At 39.0% G+C, this 23792-nt stretch overlaps 1 protein-coding gene across 15 annotated transcripts in view; it reads right to left on the bottom strand.

The window, feature by feature from the left end:
• Positions 1-7066: 7066 nt before the first annotated feature.
• Positions 7067-23792, bottom strand: part of GPHN (gephyrin) — a 674811-nt gene continuing 658085 nt past the window's right edge. For all 15 annotated transcript variants that reach the window (XM_055362127.2, XM_055362134.2, XM_055362131.2 and 12 more), the window contains 4 exons: positions 23639-23703; positions 19832-19935; positions 9196-9292; positions 7067-8066 (listed from right to left, as the gene is read on the bottom strand). In XM_055362127.2, the coding sequence (XP_055218102.1) occupies positions 7933-8066; positions 9196-9292; positions 19832-19935; positions 23639-23703 (400 nt within the window). In that variant the 3' untranslated portion in view covers positions 7067-7932. The remainder of the gene's footprint in view (positions 8067-9195; positions 9293-19831; positions 19936-23638; positions 23704-23792) is intronic.

The following is a 23792-nucleotide window of genomic DNA, read 5'->3' as shown; positions in this document are numbered from 1 at the left end:
AAGAAAGAAAAAGAAAGAAAAAGAAAGAAAAGAAAGAAAGAAAGAAAAAAAGAAAAAGAAAGGAAGAAGGAAGGAAGGAAGGAAGGAAGGAAGGAAAAGAAACTGAGCCGAGGGCTGCATAGCATGAATATTTAATGATATAAGGCTCTGGTGGTGGTTCAATGCACTTGATTGGCTGAGTCTCTTTCTGCACATGTCCGAGTGGTTCCCCTGTTATTGTCTCAGATGCTCTGTTTCCCCTATTCTATGTTGAGTGCCATCGTTTGGATGGACAAATTCTTCCTCTGGTCATACCTATAGTCCCATTGAGTAAGATTTCTTCATTGAGCATACTTATTGCATGATCACAGCTTGCCATGTTCCTGTTCTTCCTGCCCAAGGGCCAGAAAATATTTTTGCATAGATCTGATCTCATCTCTTAACTGTTGATGATATCAATTATTTAATTCTGCGGTACCTTGATTAAACTTTGGTATTATCTCATGTCCATTTTTTGAGGCTACTGATACATTAAAAAGAGAAGAAATACCAAAAGAAGGAAACAAAAATAATGGTATATTTAAAATATTTACCTTCAAAAGCATCTTTAAAATGCTTTTAAAGATGCGCAAAATATAAAACTGTATGTATAACTTCATTTGGAGATTGTAAGTCTGAATTTGTGGCACTTTGTCAAAGTGAGGTCCGTGAGCAATTAGCCCTCTTTGTCCCTCATGAGATGGGCCTGCCTATTCACGCCTGCATGGGATCTTCTCAGCTGCATGTCCTAAGCTTGGGATATGAAGCTTTCCTGCCACATTCAGTCCCTGGTGAGTGCAATGCTAGGTACATTCTTTTGGTCAGCTCAGTAATGAGTACTTACTATTTCCTGGGCACCATGCCATGCTGGACCACAAAGGTGAACAGTCTCTGCACTCAAGAAGTTTACCATCAAGTGGAGAAGGGGTCATGTAAACAGATTATTTCAGTGTTATGTAGTGATAAGATAGAGGGGTGACAGGGGATTCTAGGAGCACAGATGAAGGGTACTTAGTCCAGTTGGAGGATTTAGGGATGGTTTCCTGGAGGAGCTAATATCCAAGCTAAATCCTGAAAGATTAGTCAGCCTGAGCAAAGGCACAGAGGCATAAAATGACAGGGTTTGAGGGGTAACTACAAATGGTCTGGTGTTACATAAAGTTGAAGGGTTGAAAAAAAATGAAGTTCACGGAAGAAGGGCCTAGATGATGGAGGGCTTTGAAAGCCATAACTAGGTGCTGGGACTTCATCTGCTCCAGTGGCTCTAATAAAGAGTGTTACATGGAGAGATTTATGTTCTGAATTGATCATTCTGAGAGCAGAGTGAAGGATAGATTTGGGAAGGGCAATTCTGGAGATGCAGAAGCCATGGTAGTGGCAGTGGCAGTGTCAATGGAAAGGAGGGAGTTAACTTGGGAACTATCAGTAAAGTCCACAGAATTTGGTGACTCACTGGACGTGGGGAGGGAAAAGGTGAGTCAGAGGTTTGGGAAGCTGGGTGAATGATGGCGCCATTAACTAGGAAACAAACTACAGGCAGAGGAACAAGTGTAGGAGGCAGAAAGAATGAGGTGCTTGTTTGCAGGAACCCTTGGTTAGCATGGTGCCTTGTATTCAACTGTTTAGTAAATGATTTTTTTATTCTTTAAATTTTCAGTACCTTCCTAATGCGTTTAGAATATGTGTCACGTATCATAAGGTGTGTGTATATACTTAGCATTAAACTCAAGAGCCTGTATATTTGTGAGCATGATCTGGCTCCATCCTGGCTTCGGTTCTTTCCAACTATATTTCAGACCACTTACACCACTCCCTCATCATATCTCTGCCTCCTTCCTGACGTTGCATTCTTTAAGCCGTTTCCTGTCTGAAATGCTCATCTCCTAGCTCTTCACATGTGGGCTTATTTTCGTTTTTCAGAACCCAGCTCAGATGCACCTGTTTAGAGAGCTGTTTCTCAATCACTTGGTCATTGATCGTCTCTCGGCTGCAAATGCACCAAGGCATACTCTGCATTGAATTGCTGGAGCTCTGCAAACTACATTTCTCTCTCCAGCTGGCTGTTAGGTTCAATAATAGGTTGCATTAGACCAGATGAGGTTGGAAAATAGGAGGGAAGAAGAGACTTGTGTTCCCTCTAGTTGACCTGCTGTTTCTGTCAGTGTCACCCGGGCAACAGCAACTAGTTCTAGCCTGCATTTTGGTTGTTTTTTTTTTTTTTGACATTCTCAGAATCAGCAACTGGGCAGCGCCCTCTCGTCAGAGGGCTGAGTCCTGGCTCCATCGGGTCTGACCTCTGAGCTTCTAAGCTGTGATTCCCCTAACCTATCCCTCCCAACTCCCCAGCCCTAGTTGTGGTAGTTGCTTCCTCTAGTTGTCTCTGATATCTGTGTTTCCTTTGTGCTTTTTTTCTAGGCCTCCCACACCTATTTAACATATTCCTGCATTGAAGTCTCTCTGTTGAAATACTTAGTGTGATTTCTGCTTCTTTTTAAATGGCTGGATCCTGACACAACCACTGAATCTGATTTAGGCCTCCACCCAGCCACTGTCTAACACGTCACTGAATGTTCTTCATATACTTTTCCTAACCTGCATTTAAATTGTTTTCCTTTCTCATAATCTCTCTCCTTCACTTAGATATCTGAGACTCTCATTCATCATTGTATTCTCGGTACCTAACATGGAGCCTGGCATACTGTAGGAGTTTAAGAAATGCTTGTTAAATAAAATGAATTATTTCAAAAGACTGCAGGAGAAATACTGGTAGCTGGCCATACGAAATGGACAGGATTGAGCAAGTCTTTAACTTTTTGGTTCTAGGCCAAATTATTGATGAATTCTGTAACAACATAACACAGAGAGTCAAGCATAATGCTTCTTATAAACATGTCAGAATGCAATGCATTATTTAATGTAGACCCATCATCACTGGAATACAAGACATACAGTTTATTTACTTTGAATTCTGTACTTACATAACCCCTTACCCCACTTTCTATAATTGGGAATGATAATTACTTACATTGTTAGGGTTTCATGAAGATCAAGAATTGCTAACAGGTTAGATCTACACAATTTTGTTGATTAGCAAATAATTTTAGATATGAAAGCCATCCAAAAGAATCCACCTGCTGTAACATGCAACATCACCAAGCATTTACTTGATAAACATCACCTGCTTATGTTATTTTTTTCATTCTGATATGATTTGAAACAAGCAAAACATAGAACCAAAAAATCTGGTTAAAAAGGAACTGCTTAACTTTTTTACACAGCTATAAATGAAAACTTGAAAACATCTTCTATAGCTTTTTATGTAAGTATCAACTACTGACAAAAAAGACTTGTAACATGCTTCTTATATAATTTGTCAAATAAATGCAAATAGATTAGATGAAATTGATGTCCACCGTGCCAAGTAGAAATATTTTGTTGAACTTTAACATTTAAAGGACATTTTCCTTGTTTTCACTTCAAGTGTGTTCATATCTTCTCCCTTTTCTAACTCAGAAGGAAAAATGCCCCTTTTCTTTCCCAGCCACATTGGGCCACCAGGGTCCTTAAATCCAGCCCTTCTTTCCTCTTCTTTCTCCTTTTAGGATACTACTCTTGCATTGTTAACATGCCCACTACTGTTGTTTCTTTTTCAAAACCCACAAACAAATCTTCCCTCTACTTTGTTATCAGTTCATGCTACTATTTTGTGTCTTTCTTTTTTCACACACAAATTCTGAAGAATTCATGTTCACAGTTTCTATTTTGTAATCTGGCTTTTGCTCTTAACCCACTACTAAAATTGCACTCTTAAGAGTTCACAAATAATTGCCTAATCAATAAGGCTTTTTGAGCCTTCATCCTTCTTGGTATTTCTTTTGCATTTACAGTTGATCCTTCTTGAGACTCTCCTCCTTGATTTGTGGGACCCTGCACTCCCTCCTCTTCTCTTCTACAAACTGTTTTTCCCCTCATGCCATTCATGGCTTTTTCCTCCAACACCCCAAGGCCTGTCCTCTTCTCTTGGCAAGCCTTTTCTTGATAATCTTTTCCATCCACCCTTGCATTTCAGATGCCACCTTTATGTGAATGGTTCCCAAAGTTGTATCCAGTCAGTAACTCTTCTGTGAACCCCTAACCTGTACTTTCAAATGCCAATGGGACATGTCTATCTTAGCACTCCTGGCATCTCAAACACATGCCCAAACTCAACTCCTCCATAAAACTCACTTTTTTCCTTCTTTTTATTAATGTTTAACATTTTCTCAGTCAGCCAAGAGGGGAGACTTTGAATCATCTCTCCCTTCTATAACTTTCTTTCCAAAACTTGAAATCAGACATAAAATTCTTTCCATTCTTTTCTCTCCAGAGACGTATCCATCTGTTCGGACGTTCCCATCACCATCACCATCACCTCTATCCCCTCACTTGCACAATTGCTATAACTTAACTGGTGTCTCTCACTTGTTTCTTTCCATTCTAGTTTATCTGCCTCAAGGCTGTCAAAGCGTTTTCCCCAAAAGGATATCTCTGATCATGATACGTCCCTGACCAAGAATCTCTAATGGTTTTATTGTCTCTAGAATAAATCTAGACTCTTAATTTGGTATTTAAGAACTTTAATACCAAATTAACTTTAATAACTTTTGGGCCTTAAATCAGTACTTTTTCAGTCTTACAAACATCTTACACCTATTTTGTTTCTGTAACTTAAAGAAGATAGACTGTAGGCTGAGTGTGGTGGCTCGTGCCTGTAACTCCAGTACTGTGGGAGGCTGAGATGGGCGGATCACTTGAGCCCAGGCGTTCAAGACCAGCCTGTCTCTGCAAAATATAAAAAAATTAACCAGGTGTGATGGGTAGTCCCAGATACTCAGGAGGCTGAGATGGAAGGATCACTTGAGCCCAGGGAGGTCAAGGCTGCAGTGAGTTGAGATCATGCCACTGCACTCCAGCCTGGGCGACAGAGTGAAACCCTATTAAAAAAAAAAAGAAAAGAAAAACAGAATAGATGTGGGGCATGGTGGCTCACGCCTGTAATCCCAGCGGATCACCTGAGGTCAGGAGTTTGAGACCAGCCTGGTCAAAATGGTGAAACCCCATCTACACTAAAAATAGAAAAATTAGCTGGGCCTGGCGGTGCATGCCTGTAATCCTAGCTACTTGGGAGGCTGAGGCAGGAGAATTGCTTGAACCCGGGAGGTGGAGATTGTAGTGAGCTGAGATGGCGCCACTGCACTCCAGCCTGGGTGACAAGAGCAAGACTCCACCTCAAAAAATAAAAATAAAAATAAAAATAATAAAAGAATATAGACTGTAGAGTCAGATTGCTAAACTTGAATCCTTGCTCTCTCTCCTACTATCTATGTGATCATGGACAAGTTTCTTAATCTCTGTGCCTCAGTATCCTCATCTATAATACAGGAAAAACAATGCTTATAGGGTTGTGAAAATTAAACATATGTAAAGTGTTTAGGACAATGCCTGGCCTACAGTAAGTTCTACATAATGTGTTTTATTGAGCAAATATTTACTGATGCTTGCATATATGCACATATGCCAGACTCTTCTAGGAATTTGGGGATAACTGGAGTGAACAAAATAAACAAAAATCTCTACCTTTGTGGAGCTTAATACATGACAAGCACTGCTCTCAGCACATTTCATATGTTTAATTTCCACGACACCCCTATAATTGTTGTTCTTCTTATATTACAGGTATAGAAATTATCCTATAATAAAATAATTATCATTAATTACCTGTCATTCTCTGTTTTTGGAATACTCTTTTTCCTGTGCTATCATCTTCAAAATTCTACCTTCCTTCAAGACCCAACAGCATCAGCTGGGCATGGTGTCTCACAACTGTAATTCCAGCACTTTCGGAGTCTGATGCAGGAGGATCACTTGAGGCCAGGAGTTCGAGGCTGTAGTGCACTAGGACCATGCTACTGCACTCTATCCTGAGCAGTAGAGCAAGACTGTGCCTCTACAAAAAAAAAAAAAAAAAAAGACCCACTAACATGCCATCTTACTCCTTGAAATCTCATCTGAATTCTTCCAACCCTTAAAATCTGTATTATGGCATTTATCACATTCTATACACTCTACTATGTATTATCAAATATATTAAATATCGTGGTTATTTGCTTGCATTTTTGTTATCTCCCTAATGAAGTGTAAGGTCAGGTGCTCTGCCCTATTCATGTTTGTAAATAGTAGCATGATATACTTTGTACCCAAGCACATAATAGATGCTTAACAAATATTTCTTGAATGAATGTACATAAAAGGATTATTTGCATACTCTTTCATTTGACCTCTATTAACTAACCTTATCTTCTTCAACTGTAAATATGAATGAAAATATCACATATCAGTATCAAATATTTGTTTACTATTTTGCCTTTATTTACCATCCCTTGACATTTTGTTTACTAGTAGGCCAATTTTTGTAGTTTGCTTTCCTGAGCACATTTTACAGTATATTTAACATTTTCCTGTTACCACCATTTGAAAAGTGCCCCTAAGTTTTTATTAAAGGATCCATTGTGGATAGAGTATATTTTACCTATTGTGTTTTCTATGGTCAGCACAGATAATTTTTGCCATTTCTCACTTCCTTTCTAACACGGTTAAAAATTTCGAGGTGCTCATCTGTAATTTTTTGTTTCCTTGCTTATTTTTTTCTCCATTTCAAAGAACCGTAGATGTTTGAAATTGGATTTTATGGCATCTAAAATAAGAATTATTTTTTTTCTAAGTCATTAATACCCTTCCTCTAAATTTGCTTGCTATTCTCCAGCTATGACTGGAAAGACCAGACCAACTGCAGGTTCTCCTTCCTTCTCATCTGTATTTTCACACACTACAGATCATAATGCTATGATCACATTTTTCCCCACACATTGTAGTAAGATACAGAGTTATAATATACCATATTTTAAATATTCTTGGTAGGCCATCTTAACCATTTCTTTTATTCAGGCAGAACCCTATCAGAATGGCATGACAATCTTCTCTTTTTAAATAACGAGGCCAACACATTACATTTTTAAATAATGATCAAGGAATTTTTTTATTCATTAAGTTTCAGTATCATTACAGAAAATGTTATGGTACAGAATTGTTTAACATTATTTTGTCTTTGCTCTTGATTTCCACATGAATGCTGGTAACACTAATATCTGTACAAGATCAGTCTTTGATTTTATTTTTTTGTTCTGTACAATTTTAAATGTATTGGTTAAAAAGGCTGTCAGCACTGAAGGAAGCATTTTTTCTTCAGTTTGTTTGTTCAAATAAAAGGTGTCCAGTTACTGCCCAAGAGTACTGTGCCGTGAGGCTATTGGGGCGAGAAACCTCCCTGGATGCTCTGCAGGGGATGGTTCTTGAGGCAAGGCAGAGCCTCCACCCAGTCAGTCTTCTTTTGGCACTGTGCACATAAACACGAGATACATGAGAAAGAACAAGCAAAAGCTCTCTGTAAAGCAGTTATGAAGCATACTAAGAAGGGAAATCCAAGTGTTGCCTACGCTAGTATAAATAAGCAGACAGCCTTGATTTAAGAGCATAAGTAGTTGTATTTTAAAGATGAGAAAAACACAAGTTCTGCAGGCACCTACCGCTGTCTACTAAAAGCTATCGCTATCAGACCTAGCATTGAACACACAAAGCAATTTGCAAGAAAGGAAAAATTTGCCTTGATATAATCAGAATAGAATTTTCTGTTAAGATTTATTTTTAGGTGTTTTTTTCTTTAAAAGATATTTAAATTCATTTGAAATATAGTTCAAGATGTTGACTATACAGATCAACTTTTATCCAAATCGGGAAAACTAGCTGTGCCGTTGCATATTACAGGATACAGTCAATGATATGTGGACATGCATCAAAGCTTTCTCCTGCTGGTGACCATCATAGCCGTCCAATGACCATGACATCCACCACCTCGCCTTTGTGGAGCTCCACGTACTGTTCTGTCTTTGGAGGTAGCATCAACAATCCATTGGCACTGCGCATGCTCATCAGACGGCTGCTCATTTGATTACCTAGAAAGAAATACTCTTATTACAGCAGCACAAGCATCATGGTGTATACATTTGGGCCCTTGTAGACCTTTTCAAAATGTAAACAGACAGAAATGTGGGTCTTCAAGAGGAGAAGGGATGATCAAACTTTCCAGTACCTTTTTCAGGTGGCCATGCTATTATATCCTACCACCTTCTCATTCAAACTTTAAAAATAAACATTAGAAATTCTTGCTTGAAAGAGTAAAACCAGGATTTTATAGCATTATGCAAAATGCCATAGAATTTCTCAATTCAGGCTGAAATGTTATGTGTGTCTGAAAAGGGAGGCTTTAAAAAAACGTATTAAAATAATAATGACAATAACGGTAGCAGCTACCATTTCTTTACTAAGTGCCAAAGTACTAGGCACTTTACTTAAACACCTTATTTGATTCTCACAAGACTCAAAAAATTTTTAGGTAACTTGCCTAGGGTCCTGCTAACTAGGTTGGTGGCCAGTTTGAATGCAGTTCTCTCTGATGGCAAAGCCCATGAACTTAGTCGCTGTTAGTTGACGTTTTCACTTGGTAGGATCTTTGTTTAAAGAGTACTACAACTTTTCTGGAGTCACATCAAAAGTTAGGCAAAATATGAGTAGAGAAGTTGGGAATAACAGTTTAAAGTCTAGTGGAGGTTACTGTAGAACTCTGCATTATCAATATTGATTTCTCTGCCCTTCAAGTTTACCAATAACTAGAGTATAGTAGAGGCTACAGAGATCAAATTATAAATTGGGCTTTCATCTCACATTTCAAGATGGTATAGCTAGAATCTCCTCCTTTTCCTACAAAGTTATACTCAGAACTTATTGGTTGAACAAACATATCAAATCTTCTGTAATTCCAGATTTATTACAGGACATTAGTCAATGATACGTGGACATTCTAAATGTTTATCTAGAAAATATGGCTCAATAAAATAAGTAAACTTCTAATAGTTATTTTTTAACTTTTGCTATACTGTTTAGGAATAACTTAACTCATCTAACTTTTCAAAAAGGAAAATGTATAATAATTACAAAATCAGTCATAACCAAGGAAGATTATATATAAGTTTGTGTTTTAACAGGATAGGTGTCTAGGAATATCTGTAGATGTGAATGACTAACCTGTACTCTGTGCCCAAGGTAGTGGTTCTTGGTGATGCCAAGTTAGTATACACCGATGGTATTCTGGACGAGGATCAAGTTTTACATCACATGATAACTACAGAATGAAGAAGAAAAGAAAACAAACTTGGTCACCTGATCATCTCACAAAAATACAAGATAGTAGGGGTTGTGCAAAGAATACAGTGGACATGGAGACTAACCTTGGTATTCTGTCGTTGCTGTCACTACCACCTTATGTTCTTTTTCTTTTTAAATAAAATTTAATTAAAAATGTATTTTTTCTTTTGACACAAGGTCTCACTCTGTTACCCAGGCTGGAGTGCAGTGGCATGATCATAGCTCACTGCAGCCTTGACCTCCTGGGCTCCAGTGATCCTCCTGCCTTGGCCTCCTGAGTAGCTGGGACCACATGCATGTGCCACCACACCTGAATAATTTTTATTTTTTTTTTAGAGATGGCATCTTGCTATGTTGCTGAGGCTGGTCTTGAACTCCTGGGCTCAAGCGATCCTGCCACCTGGGCCTCCCAGAGTGCTGGAATCATAGGCATGTGCCACCATGCCTGGCCACCTTATATTCTTAATACAGGAAGTCTAGGGGTTGGGTTGCTCTGGTGAAAAGAGAAAAGAAGGCTAAGAAGCTGGTGTTCAGCTTTTGTCTGTCTGGGAAAGGCTTTATTTCTCCCTCATTCCTGAAGGATAGCTTTGCTGCAAATAGTATTTCTGGTTGGCATTTTTTTTTTCTTTCAGCACTTTACATACATCATTCCCTTCCCTTCTGGCCTGTAAGGATTCTGCAGATAAATCTACTGCTAGTCTAATGTGGACTTCCTTGTATGTGACTTGATGCTTTTCTTTTGCTGTTATTATAATTCTTTGTCTTTAACTTTTGACAAATTGGGAAGGATCTTTTGGGTTGAATATATTTGGAGACCTTAGAACTTCCTGGATCTGGATGTCTATATCTCTCAACAGATTTGGGAAGTTTTTCAGCTAGTATTTCATTAAATAAATTTCCTATCCTCTTTCCCTTCTCTTCTTCTTCTGGACTCTGATGATAAAAATATTTGTTGATTCAAATTCAGGAAATACAGAGAACACCACAAGGATATTCCTCCAGAAGAGCAACCCCAAGGCACATAATCGTCAGATTCACCAAGGTTGAAATGGAGGAAAAAATATTAAAGGCAGCCAGAGAGAAAGGTCGGATTACCCACAAAGGGAAGCCCATCAAAATAACAGTGGATCTCTCAGCAGAAACCCTACAAGCCAGAAGACAGTGGGGGCCAATATTCAACATTCTTAAAGAAAAGAATTTTCAACCCAGAATTTCATATCCAGCCAAACTAAGCTTCATAAATGAAGGAGAAATAAAATCCTTTACAGACAAGCAAATGCTGGGAGACTTGTCATCACCAGGCCTGCCTTACAAGAACTCCTGAAGGAAGCACGAAACATGGAAAGGAATAATTGGTACCTGCCACTGCAAAAATATGCCAAATGGTAAAGATCATTGATGCTATGAGGAAACTGCATCAACTAATGGGCAAAATAACCAGCTAGCATCATAATGACAGGATCAAATTCACACATAACAATATTAACCGTAAATATAAATGGGCGAAATGCCCCAATTAAAAGACACAGATTGGCAAATTGGATAGTCAAGACCCATCGGTGTGCTGTATTCAGGAGACCCATCTCACATGCAAGGACACAAATAGGCTCAAAATAAATGTTTGGAGGAAGATCTAACAAGCAAATGGAAAGCAAAAAACAGCAGGGGTTGCAATCCTAGTCTCTGATAACCAACAAGGATCAAAAGAGACAAAGAAGGCCATTACTTAATGGTAAAGGGATCAATTCAACAAGAAGAGCTAACTATCCTAAATATATATGCACCCAATACAGGAGCACCCAGATTCATAAAGTAAGCTCTTAGAGACCTACAAAGAGACTTAGACTCCCACACAATAATAATGGGAGACTTTAACACCCCACTGTCAATATTAGACAGATCAACAAGACAGAAAATTAACAAGGATATCCAGGACTTGAACTCAGCTTTCGACCAAGCAGACCTAATAGACATCTACAGAACTCTCCACCCCAAATCAACAGAATGTACATTCTTCTCAGCAACACATCGCACTGATTCTAAAATTGACCACATAATTGGAAGTAAAACACTCCTCAGCAAATGCAAAAGAACAGAAATCACAACAAACTGTCTCTCAGATCGCAGTGCAATCAAATTAGAACTCAGGATTAAGAAACTTACTCAAAACCACACAACTACATGGAAACTGAACAACCTGCTCCTGAATGACTACTGGGTAAATAATGAAATGAAGGCAGAAATAAAGATGTTCTTTGAAACCAATGAGAACAAAGACACGACATACCAGAATCTTTGGGACACGTTTAAAGCAATGTGTAGAGGGAAATTTATAGCACTAAATGCCCACAAGAAAAAGCAGGAAAGATCTAAAATCGACATCCTAACATCACAGTTTAAAGAACTAGAGAAGCAAGAGGAAATAAATTCAAAAGCTAGAAGAAGGCAAGAAATAACTAAGATCAGAGCAGAACTGATGGAGACAGAGACACAAAAAACCCTTCAAAAAAATCAGTGAATCCAGGAGCTGGTTTTTTGAAAAGATCAACAAAACAGATAGACTCTTAGCAAGACTAATAAAGAAGAAAAGAGAGAAGAATCAAATAGATGCAATAAAAAATGATAAAGGGGATATCACCACTGATCCCACAGAAATACAAACTACCATCAGAGAATACTATAAATACCTGTATGCAAATAAGCTAGAAAATGTAGAAGAAATGGATAAATTCCTGGACACATACACCCTCCGAAGACTAAACCAGGAAGAAGTCGAATCTCTGAATAGACCAGTAACAGACTCTGAAATTGGGGCAATAATTAATAGCCTACCAACCAAAAAAAGTCCAGGACCAGAAGGATTCACAGCCGAATTCTATGAGAAGTACAAAGAGGAGCTGGTACCATTCCTTCTGAAACTATTCCAAGCAACAGAAAAAGAGGGAATCCTCCCTAACTCATTTTATGAGGCCAGCATCATCCTGATACCAAAGCCTGGCAGAGACACAACAAAAAAAGAGAATTTTAGGCCAATATCCTGATGAACATTGATGCGAAAATCCTCAATAAAATACTGGCAAGCCGAATCCAGCAGTACATCTAAAAGCTTATCCACCACGATCAAGTGGGCTTCATCCCTGGGATGCAAGGCTGGTTCAACATATGCAAATCAATAGACGTAATCCATCACATAAACAGAACCAACGACAAAAACCACATGATTATCTCAATAGACGCAGAAAAGGCCTTCGACAAAACTCAACAGCCCTTCATGCTAAAAACTCTCAATAAACTAGGTATTGATGGAATGTATCTCAAAATAATAGGAGCTATTTATGACAAACCCACAGCCAATATCATACTGAGTGGGCAAAAACTGGAAGCATTCCCTTTGAAAACCGGTGCAAGACAAGGATGTCCTCTCTCACCATTCCTATTCAACATAGTATTGGAAGTTCTGGCCAGGGCAATCAGGCAAGAGAAAGCAATAAAGGGTATTCAAATAGGAAAAGAGGAAGTCAAATTGTCTCTGTTTGAAGATGACATAATTGTATATTTAGAAAACCCCACTGTCTCAGCCCAAAATCTCCTTAAGCTGATAAGCAACTTCAGCAGTCTCAGGATACAAAATCAATGTGCAAAAATCACAAGCATTCTTATACACCAATAATACACAAACAGAGAGCCAAATCACGAGTGAACTCCCATTCACAATTGATACAAATAGAATAAAATACCTAGGAATCCAACTTACAAGGGATGTGAAGGACCTCTTCAAAGAGAACTATAAACCACTGCTCAACCAAATAAAAGAGAACACAAACAAATGGAAGAACATTCCATGCTCATGGATGGGAAGAATCAATATCATGAAAATGGCCATACTGCCCAAAGTAATTTATAGACTCGATGCTATCCCCATAAAGCTACCACTGACTTTCTTCACAAAATTGGAAAAAACTACTTTAAAGTTCATATGGAACCAAAAAAGAGCCCTCATTGCCAAGACAATCCTAAGCAAAAACAACAAAGCTGGAGGCATCACACTACCTGACTTCAAACTATACTACAAGGCTATAGTAACCAAAACAGCATGATACTGGTACCAAAACAGATATATAGACCAATGGAACAAAACAGAGGCCTCAGAAATAATACCACACATCTACAACCATCTGATCTTTGACAAACCTGACAAAAACAAGCAATAGGGAAAGGATTCCCTATTTAATAAATGGTGCTGGGAAAACTGGCTAGCCATATGGAGAAAGCTGAAACTGGATCCCTTCCTTACACCTTATACAAAAATTAATTCAAGATGGATTAAAGACTTACATGTTAGACCTAAAACCAGAAAAACCCTAGAAGAAAACCTAGGCAATACCATTCAGGACATAGGCATGGGCAAGGACTTCATGACTAAAACACCAAAAGCAATGGCAACAAAAGTCAAAATTGACAAATGGGATCTACTTAAACTAAAGAGCTTCTACACAGCAAAAGAAACTACCATCAGAGTGAACAAGCAACCTACAGAATGGAAAAATTTTTTTACAATCTACCCATCTGACAAAGGGCTAATATCCAGAATCTACAAAGAACTTAAACAAATTTCCAAGAAAAAAACAACCCCATCAAAAAGTGGGCAAAGGATATGAACAGACACTTCTCAAAAGAAGACATTTATTACAGCCAATAGACATATGAAAAAATGCTCACCATGACTGGTCATTAGAGAAATGCAAATCAAAACCACAATGAGATATCACCTCATGGCAGTTAGAATGGTGATCATTAAAAAGTCAGGAAACAACAGATGCTGGAGACGATGTGGAGAAATAGGAACACTTTTACACTGTTGGTGGGAGTGTAAATTAGTTCAACCATTGTGGAAGACAGTGTGGAGATTCCTCAAGGATCTAGAACTAGAAATACCATTTGACCCAGCCATCCCATTACTGGGTATATACCCAAAGGATTATAGATTATTCTACTATAAAGACACATGCACATGTATGTTTATCGCGGCACTATTCACAATAGCAAAGACTTGGAACCAACCCAAATGTACATCAATAATAGACTGGATAAAGAAAATGTGGCACATATACACCATGGAATACTATGCAGCCATAAAAAGGGATGAGTTCATGTCCTTTGCATGGACATGGATAAAGCTGGAAACCATCATTCTCAGCAAACTAGCACAAGGACAGAAAACCAAACACCATGTGTTCTCACTCATAAGTGGGAGTTGAACAATGAGAACACACGGACACAGGGAGGGGAACATCACACACTGGGGCCTGTTGGGGGGTTGCAGGGTGGGGGGCTGGGGGAGGAATAGCATTAGGAAAAATACCTAATGTAAATGACGAGTTGATGGGTGCAGGAAACCAACATGGCACATGTATACCTATGTAACAAACCTGCACGTTGTGCACATGTACCCCAGAAGTTAAAGTATAATAAAAAAATTTGTTGACTTAATGATGGCCCGTAAGTCTTACAGGCCTTCTTCATTCTTTTTCATTGTTATTTCTTTTTTTCCCCTTCAGAGTGGGTAATTTCAAATGACCTATCTTCAAGTTCAAAGTCTTCGGCTTGACAAAGTCTGTTGTTGAAGCTCTCTATTGCATTTTTTATTTCATTTATTGAATTCTTCAATTGTAGGATTTCTGTTTTTTTTTATGATTCCTATCTCTGCTGAATTTCTCATTTATATCATAAATTGTTTTCCTGATTCTGTTGACTTGTCTGTATATATTTTTTCTCATATCTCATTGAATTTCCTTCAGATAATTATTTTGCATTTATTTTCCAGCAGGTCATCGATTTTCTTTTCATTTGGGTCTGTTACTAGAGACCCATTATGTTCCTTTGGTGGTGTTATATTTGCTTGCTTTTTTGTGTTTCTTGTAAGCCTGCATGAATCTGTGCACCTGGTAGAACTATTCTTTCTTCCAATCTTTCTGGTTTCCATAGAAAAAGTCTTTCATTTGCAGTTGGGTTTTAGTGTACCAGCTGGGAAGGGTATGGTGACTTTTTCAATAGGTATAGTGGTATAGTTTCCATGCAGCATCTTCAGGTGCTTTCAGGGCGAGCAGTAACTGTGGGTGCCTCAGTTACGTAGTCTATAGAAGTTTGTGGAAGTGGTGGTGGTGGTGGCATACTTTGCTAATATTCAGTGTTAAGGGCTTTTAGTGTCTTCCTTATTCTTATTTTCTCCACAATGGGAAGATATAGCCTAGGGAGATCCCTCTTTGTGTCAAATCTGACATGGCCTTCAAGAAGGCCTACTGCAGCACCGGGTTCCTGGTACAGGTGCTTAGAGTGGATGTGGGGCCAGGGTCCTAGGCTAAGGGTCTTGTGAACTCATTGTGGCACCTGGGTCTTGGGGTGCTTGTTTTTTTCCTGTGGTAGTTTTGAGTGTAGGTTGTCCACAGAGCCAGGGTCTGTGACTTTGGGTACCCCTTAGCAGCTTGGGTTCAGGTGGCTGATTTGTAGCTATGATTCTGCCCCTGGCGGGCAGGGCACAGCTCTGGCCTGACTCCAGAGAAGAAGGGTTGCCCCTGGACGTTTGGGGCTGGGGAGTAGGCTATTGTTGCTATCTAGGAACCTGAGTCAATAGGGCTTAGTGGCAACCTAGGTCCCAGGGGATGAGGCAGCATGTAGTAGTGACCCTAGACCCTGTGCTGGTGGGGCTTGGTAGAATCCCAGACTTTGTGCAGCCAGGTGCAGCAGCAATAAGTAATCCAGACTGGTGGAGCACTGCTGTCATTTGGGCCCTGGGGTGGGGGCAATAAATAGCATAGCAATGACTGCACTTCCTAGGAAGAGGTGTTTCTCAGCTGCTCAGACACTAGGGGGGTAGCCTAGCTTCAGGAAAGGAGAGTAGGAAGTTGTCTGACCTGTAGGATGAGGTGTCTCAGCTCAGCCACTGCTCTGTTTCCCTGGGTTGTGGGTACTACATTGGCATAGTTCTGGATGCCCAGCTGCTCAGTTCAGCCAGGGCACCTAGGGACTATGTGCTGCTTCAGCTCAGGCCTTGGGGACATGACTGTTCTGGGTGGCTCTGGCACTTTTTCTCTGGGATAGAGGGTGCTGCTTTAGCTTAGGTACTAGAGTGCATGATTACTTTGGGCAGCAAAAGCATCATTTCCTGGGATGCTGGGTGCTGGCTCAACTTAGGCTAGTACATGACTGAACTTAGGGATGCATGACTGCTCTGAGCAGCCAAGATACTGTTTTCCTAGGAGGCAGTATATGGCTTTAGCTCTGGCTGAGTGGGATGCGGCGGGGGGCGGGTTGGGTGGAGTAGCTCCACCTCTATTTGGCTCCACTGGGAAAGTTGTAACAGCTGCTTGCATCTCAGCCTGTGGATGTTAGGCCACAGTGTTGGGGTAGCATTGGGGATGAAGGGGTGCTGTGACTACTTGCTCCCAGAGCAAGAAAAACTCTAGCCATAGTTCCAGTTCCAACATGGTGTAGTGCAGTAGTTGCACAGGCCACAGAGGTTGGAGCATAGCGTTGACTCCTTTACTGGGGGGAGCATAGCTCTGTGGACTCCAGGCAGTTCCTTCAGCTGGGCTTCATGCTTGTGAGGGCTGCAGGGTTTCCCACTGTGAGGTCTGTAGGTGTCCAAAGTGTTGATGGGGGTTGCTGGGATCCTCTGCTTAATTCCTTGCCAAGGGAGTTCTTCCTGGTTCCCAGCTGATCCAGCTGGGGGATGCGATGGTGGAGGCCTGGTGTTTCCTTCTGTTCTCGATGTGACCATCCTGAGTTTCTGTGCTCACCAGGGTTTCTGTTACTCCACCGATACACTCTGCTGCTCTTCTTCAGTTTTTTTTCATTAAAATGCAGTTATTTATTCATTGTTCTGGCTGTGTTTGTGAGGGGGGGATGGGCATGAGGGACTTATAGTTGGCTATCCTCTAGAACATGCTTTCCCCCTTTTCTGTCTCTTAATCACTGCTTGAGATAAGTTGTTAATACTAATGGGAGTTACTCCAGGTATGTTTCTAGCGAAAAAAGCTGAGAACAAGGGTGGTAGAGTGCTTTAATGGGATATTAAGGAAACACATGATAGAAGGTCCTTGCATAGAAACACGGGGTCAATAATACTATTTGATGAATTGCTAGGGTTGTGTTCCTTTCTTTTTCTTTTTCTTTTTTTTTTTTTCTTTACCAGATGCTTTGGAAGTGTTTCTTATTGTGTACTGAAAATGAGAAGATTTTCACCTCCAATCATAAGTGACCAAGGAAATAAGGGAAATGTTTGTTCTAAAATGATGCTCTTCTGAATGCTTTGATATGAAAGGATGACATTTTATTTTCATTTTTTTTTACATTTTCTTTTTATTAATTTTTTAGAGGCAGGGTGTTGCTAGGTTGCCCAAGCTGGTCTCAAACACTTGGCCTCATGCAATCCTCCTGCCTGAGCCTCCTGAGGAGCAGGGATTACAGGCGAGTGCCACTGTGCCTAGCAAGGATGACATTTTCTGCACTGACACACAGAATGGCCACATCAGAGTCCAACAGTATGATTTACCAACAGCAGCATTTAACACTGACTCCCACTTCCTGAAATCAGCAAGCATTGGTAAACGCAATGACTGTGGCATCTATTCTGAAGAACAGTAATAAGTGGTGTGTGTAAGCTGCATCTTTTATGGTCAGAAAGGAGAGATAAGACTTATCACGTTTCAAGGAAGTATATGTTTATGCTTTAAAGTGGCAGTTGTGTCAGTACTGATGTGGGGATGATTTGGAAAGCTAAGAAACAAAAGAAACAAAAACCAAGCATACTGATGACCCATACTGGCAGTCCCAGTGACACTGCTGTGGGAGAAAGGCATTTGACTGATTTTTTGACCACTTCTTAACATCCTTTGCTGACAGGAAATGGACACCATCAGGAACAACATATCAAGCATCAGTCTGATTACAAAGTACCATCTCATCTTTGTTGTCAGAATAGATGGCTGCTATGTCTGTTTTAAAGAAGAGATGGTGGATGTTACAATGAGAAATAAGTGAAAGAATTCATAAGAGATCTGCAAAGTCAAAGGGAAGCCTTCTTTCTCTCTCTCTTATAATAATGTTAATTTTTATTTCCTTAATTTAGTAAATATGAAGATAGTAAATTCAATATTATTGGTTTGACTGTCTAAATCTAAGCTTTATGACTCTGACTTCTGACTTGATCAGAATACTTTTTGTTCATGGATGGTTTTTATTTCTTTTTCCACTTAATTTCAAATTTGATTACCACTGTGATTATTGAAAAAAACTCTAGTTAAATTTTGCATGAAATTTTAAGAAAAGGAGATTGTTTCATATCCTAGTCCACAAAGTTCTTAGCATTTAAACAGTCAATGTTAAGACTATTGAAAGCCTAGATTTTTTAAATGTTTTTATCCTATGTATTCTCAGTGTAATTTTAAAAAATATTTTATCTTTTTATTTTTATTTTGAGATGAAGTTTTGCTCTTGTTTCCCAGGCTGAAGTGCAATGGCATAATCTTGGCTCACTGCAACCTCCGCCTCCCGGGTTCAAGCGATTCTCCTGCCTCAGCCTCCTGAATAGCCAGGATTACAGGCGCCCACTACCACGCCCAGCTAATTTTTTCTATTTTTAGTAGAGACAGGGTTTCACCATGTTGGCCAGGCTGGTCTTGAACTCCTGACCTCAGGTGATCCACCTGCCTCGGCCTCCCAAAGTGCTGGGATTACAGGTGCGAGCCATTGAGCCTGGCCTAATATTTTATCTTTTATGTTTTTTGTTCTTCCTGTCAACTAATCATAGCATTCTGCCATATTTGAATTTACTTCGGAACTCTTGGAAAGTAATGGTTTGGTACTGTAGTTTATATTGCTAAGAACATTATTCATTAGTCACAGAGAAAGTGTATAACATAATTAGTTGAGTAGTAGTAAATCACATTGAAGTTAGTGTTGGTGGAGAAGGAGACCTAATTTCCAAGTGACTTTTACCATGGTATATTTCTCAGCCTTAGCAGTTCTCTTCTAAACAATATGGTTACCCTTTCCCTGAATCACCAGGGTCTCTTTGTAGTCCTTTGTCTTCTTCTGAATTGTTTAAAATTTATCGTTGAAGTCACAGAAAAAGTGAGCAGGTTAATTGCTGTCCCTGTGAGTTTGCATGGGGAAAAGAAAATTCTCCCTTGTTCCAGACAGGTCTAGTGTTAGGGTAGAGCCAGATATATCCTATTGACTGTTATGTCCTTGAGTATCACTCAAGTTTTTAAGCCGTGCTCTCTGGACTCGTATATGGACTTCTATCTGGAGAAAATGATTCACTTTAGAAGTCATGAAGTAGGAGAATTAAAGGGACCCTTTCTCCTACATTTTCTAGTACACAGGGGAGAATATAATCACATTTTCCATCAAAACTAATAGAAAACTCTAGATGTTTATTTTGGACAGTTAGGAAATCATATCCCTAACTGTTACCAGGCTTCCATTTTGGTTTCTGATCATTAGAAAGCATTACCCTTGCTTTGATGATGGTTGGCCGAGGATCCAAGATGCCCTGCATTTTCCTCAGTGCAGGCACAACAAAGAGATTGCAGGTGACCACAGCCGATACAGGATTCCCTGAAAGTCAACCAAGCAGTTATTTATAATACACTGTGTAACAATTTGCCATATAATTATGTCTGTCTATATCTTTGGGTATCAGAATGTGACAGAAGTGACTAGGCACTATTTTTCCTCTTCTGAATCACCTTGAATCCAACCAGAACAGAGGTATAGTCAACTAAATGCCACAGGGGGTGTAAACATTTGCGTCTTTCAGTAAAATGGAGAATTCTGCTGCCCAGAAGCTGTTTAACGCCATTTATTTCCGCTTTCCTGAGAGCCAGCTGAAAGCCATTACTAATCTTATTATCAAGATTACTCATTACTAATCTTGTTTTAAAGCCATTTACAAGTTTTATATATCTATTTGCTATTTTTTAAGCATTTAAAAATTACTATAGTATTACAAGCTTGGTTCCCAAACTGAGAAAATATAGATAAGCATAAGGAAACTTATTTATAATCTTCTCTACCTGGATATTTCTTTAAATTAAAAAAAAAAAACACCAAATGATTTAAGAAGTGTTTTAAGGACCTGAAGATGAATACTGTTATGGATTGAATTCATATGATAAAGCTATAACTCCGATATGATTGACTATATTTGGAGATAGGGCCTTTAAGGAGGTAATTAAGGTAAATAAGGTCATAAAGGTGTGGCCGTAATCCAATAGGACTGGTGTCCTTATAAAAAGAGGAAGAGACACCAGGAGTCTGCACACATACAGGAAAGATCATGTGAAGACACAGTGAAAAGGTTGCTGTCTACAAGCCAGGGAGAGAGGCCTCACCAGAAGCCAACCTTGCTGGCACCTTGATTTTGGACTTCCAGCCTCCAGAACTGTAAGAAAATACATTTCTGTTTTTTCAGCTACCCAGTCTATGGTATTCTGTCATGGCAGCCTGAGCAGACTAATACAAATACCACATTCTTTTAAAGTTATGAGAAGAATTTGAGGAATTCCACTATATCACTCCAAGAAGAAATCTAGGTGTGTCGTACACTTCAAAGGAGGAAGGGTGGGCTGTGAAGAAGCAAACAACCACTGGGCTGTAAATAACAGATTTGATTTCTTGTGTGGCATTATTATCTAACCAAGCTGTCTGATCTTGGCAAGTTCCAAAGTTTTTTGAGTCTAACTTTACTCATCTATGAAATGAAAGGTTTGGACTACATGATTCTCAAGATCTCTTCTGGTTCTAAAATTTCAGTTGTTTTAATACTTTTATACAGTTCTATGTAAGCATGAATGTATAACCTGGAGTGGGGAATGGGCTACTAGATTTTTAGGTTCCCTTGGCATGGCTAAACACTGCTTATTGCATCATCAAGTCAAAAGGCAATGGTCAGTTTAGCCTATTATTAGCTATAATCATACCTCCAATTCTCTTCTACCTGCAAAAGTGCTTAAGAATAGATTTTTTAAGGTGCAAAAAGTGACAAGTGATACTAATAATTTCGATGGAAAAATGAGTTGCCCACAGAATAGCAGACTCTTAAAAAGAATCAATTACTTTCCCTTGCTTCAAAATACAAGTAGATAGAATATTTTTTTCTGGAAAAGCAAAAAAACCCCAAACCAACAAATAAAAAAGCCATTGTAAATCAAGGATTATAAAATCCATGTAATACTACTACTTTATAACATTACTGTATAAAAAATGAAGTGCTCTAATTATTTTAGAGGCAGGGTCTTGCTATGTATGAAAAAGGACTGGAAGGACTGATATAAAAAACTTGTAATAGTGGTTTATCCATATGTGGGTGTTGGGGGATTATGGTTAACACTTTTTTATGCTTATCTATATTTTCTGATTTTTACAATAGTGAGCATGTGTCACTCTAGCAATGTTAAAAATGTCCAAAAAAACAAGTAAATATACAAAACTTTGATTTAAAACTTGTCGAGATTAGGGATGGCTTTAAACTCATGGCCTACAGGAAAGCAGAAATACACTTTTGAAATTGAAAATCCTTGTAAAGCTGCGCATGGTGGCTCATGCCTGTAATCCCAAAACTTTGGGAGGCTGAGACGGGTGGATGGCTTGAGCTCAGAAGTTGAGACCAGCCCGGGCAACATGGCGAAACCCTGTCTCTAAAAAAAATACAAAAATTAGCCAGGGGTGGTAGCAAGTGCCTATAGTCCCAGCTACCTGGGAGGCTGAGGTGGGAGAATGGCTTGAGCCTAGGAGGCAGAGGTTGCAGTGAGCTGAGATCGCGCTGCTGCACTCCAGCCTGGGCGACAGAGCCAGATCTTGTCTCAAAAAAACAAAAACAAACAAACAAAAAAACCACACAAAAAACAAAAAACAAACAAACAAAACCAGTAACAACAAAAACAACAAGAAAGAAAATCCTTGTAAATGGAACCACTTTGCACATTCTACAATCTGAACATGTGAGTTTCTGCTGCCCTCTGTTGGTTCACTCAGGCTGAGCAGATAAGGTTTCAAATTAAAAGTAGGAATTTGAAAATAGGTTTTAATTTTATAACATCGTTGGCATAATGGTGAAATAGGCTCTCACAGTAACATTCTTTGTTATAATATCACTGATGGTCTGTAGGTTAAGTCATATCTTCCATAGACAAAAGAGGCTCTTCCAGGCCAAATGAAGCTAGGAAAAGGAGCACATTTCTTTATACAATGGCTATCAGGGCATCCAAGGAATTATGAAAGGTCCTAAGGCGTTTCATGTTACAGATACATTCTGAGGACTATTTTACTTAAATGTTCTCTCTCTGAAAATTTTCTATATGATAGAAATCTAATCTCTTTTATGCTTATAGATAGGGGCTTAAAATGTTTTCAAAGTTTAACATTTTTCTGCCTGCTTCCATTTCTTTACATTTCCATTTTGAGATATACTTGACCTAAAAGACAAACAAAGATCCCAAAGCCATGAGATTTGTAAATCTCAAAGAAATAGGTTATTTTCTAAAGGAATCTGTGCCAAAAAATAGAGAACTGAACAGAATGATCAGAAGATAATTTTAAAGTTAAAAAAAAAAACAGATGCACAATAAATTATTTTAAAATTTATCAAGATTCACCATGACTTTATATAACCAAAAATCACAAAAAATTTGAATTTGAAAATCATCGTGAACTGAACCTGCTTTGCTCTTTCTATAATCTGAACATGTGAGTTTCTGCTCACGTTGGGACAAGGGTGGGAGTGGGGAAGTTGTAGACTGATGATGAGTAGGATTTGGCTCAGAAGCATTAGTTCCAGTAGCCTGACCTTTCCTCTTCCCCCTCCCCTCAACCAGCCCAAATCTGGCAAGGACCAGAGGCAGCTTTGTATTTTTTGATTTGGTATTTGCTTGGGTGACTCAAGGCACTTTGGCCTCTAGAGCACAATACTTCTGGTTATGAGAGGTATTAGGCTGCTAACTTCGACCAATTTCCTGTAAGGAAAAAGCAGGTGCTCCAGAAAGATCTAGTGACAGCTAACACTTGATGATCATCTTAGGATTTGGAATGTGCTTTGATATATATTATCTAATCTGACTTTCACGCCAACCCTATGAAATACATATTAGTCTTATTTTATAGGTGAAGAAACTTCCTAGAGAGGTTAAGTGATTGGTCGTTTAGAAAAGCTGAGACTTGAGCCCAGGTCTTTCAGATTTCAAACCAGGTGGTCACATGAGAAGTCCAAAAAATTTTGGCTATTTTTCCAGAAAAAGGAAAGGAAACAATTTGTTATTCTTACCAGGTAGTGCAAAGATTATTTTTCTTACACCATCAATATCCAAAGTTGCAAATGTTGTTGGCAACCTAGAAGAAAAAAAGAGTCACTTGTTAGTGATTGCTAAGCAATATGATGAATACATTAAGTATTCCAGTGTTTTTGTAATCCATACACT

This window comes from Gorilla gorilla, chromosome 15, assembly GCF_029281585.2.
Source record: "Gorilla gorilla gorilla isolate KB3781 chromosome 15, NHGRI_mGorGor1-v2.1_pri, whole genome shotgun sequence".
NCBI lineage: Eukaryota > Metazoa > Chordata > Mammalia > Primates > Hominidae > Gorilla > Gorilla gorilla.
This window is presented reverse-complemented; position numbering and strand designations above follow the sequence as displayed.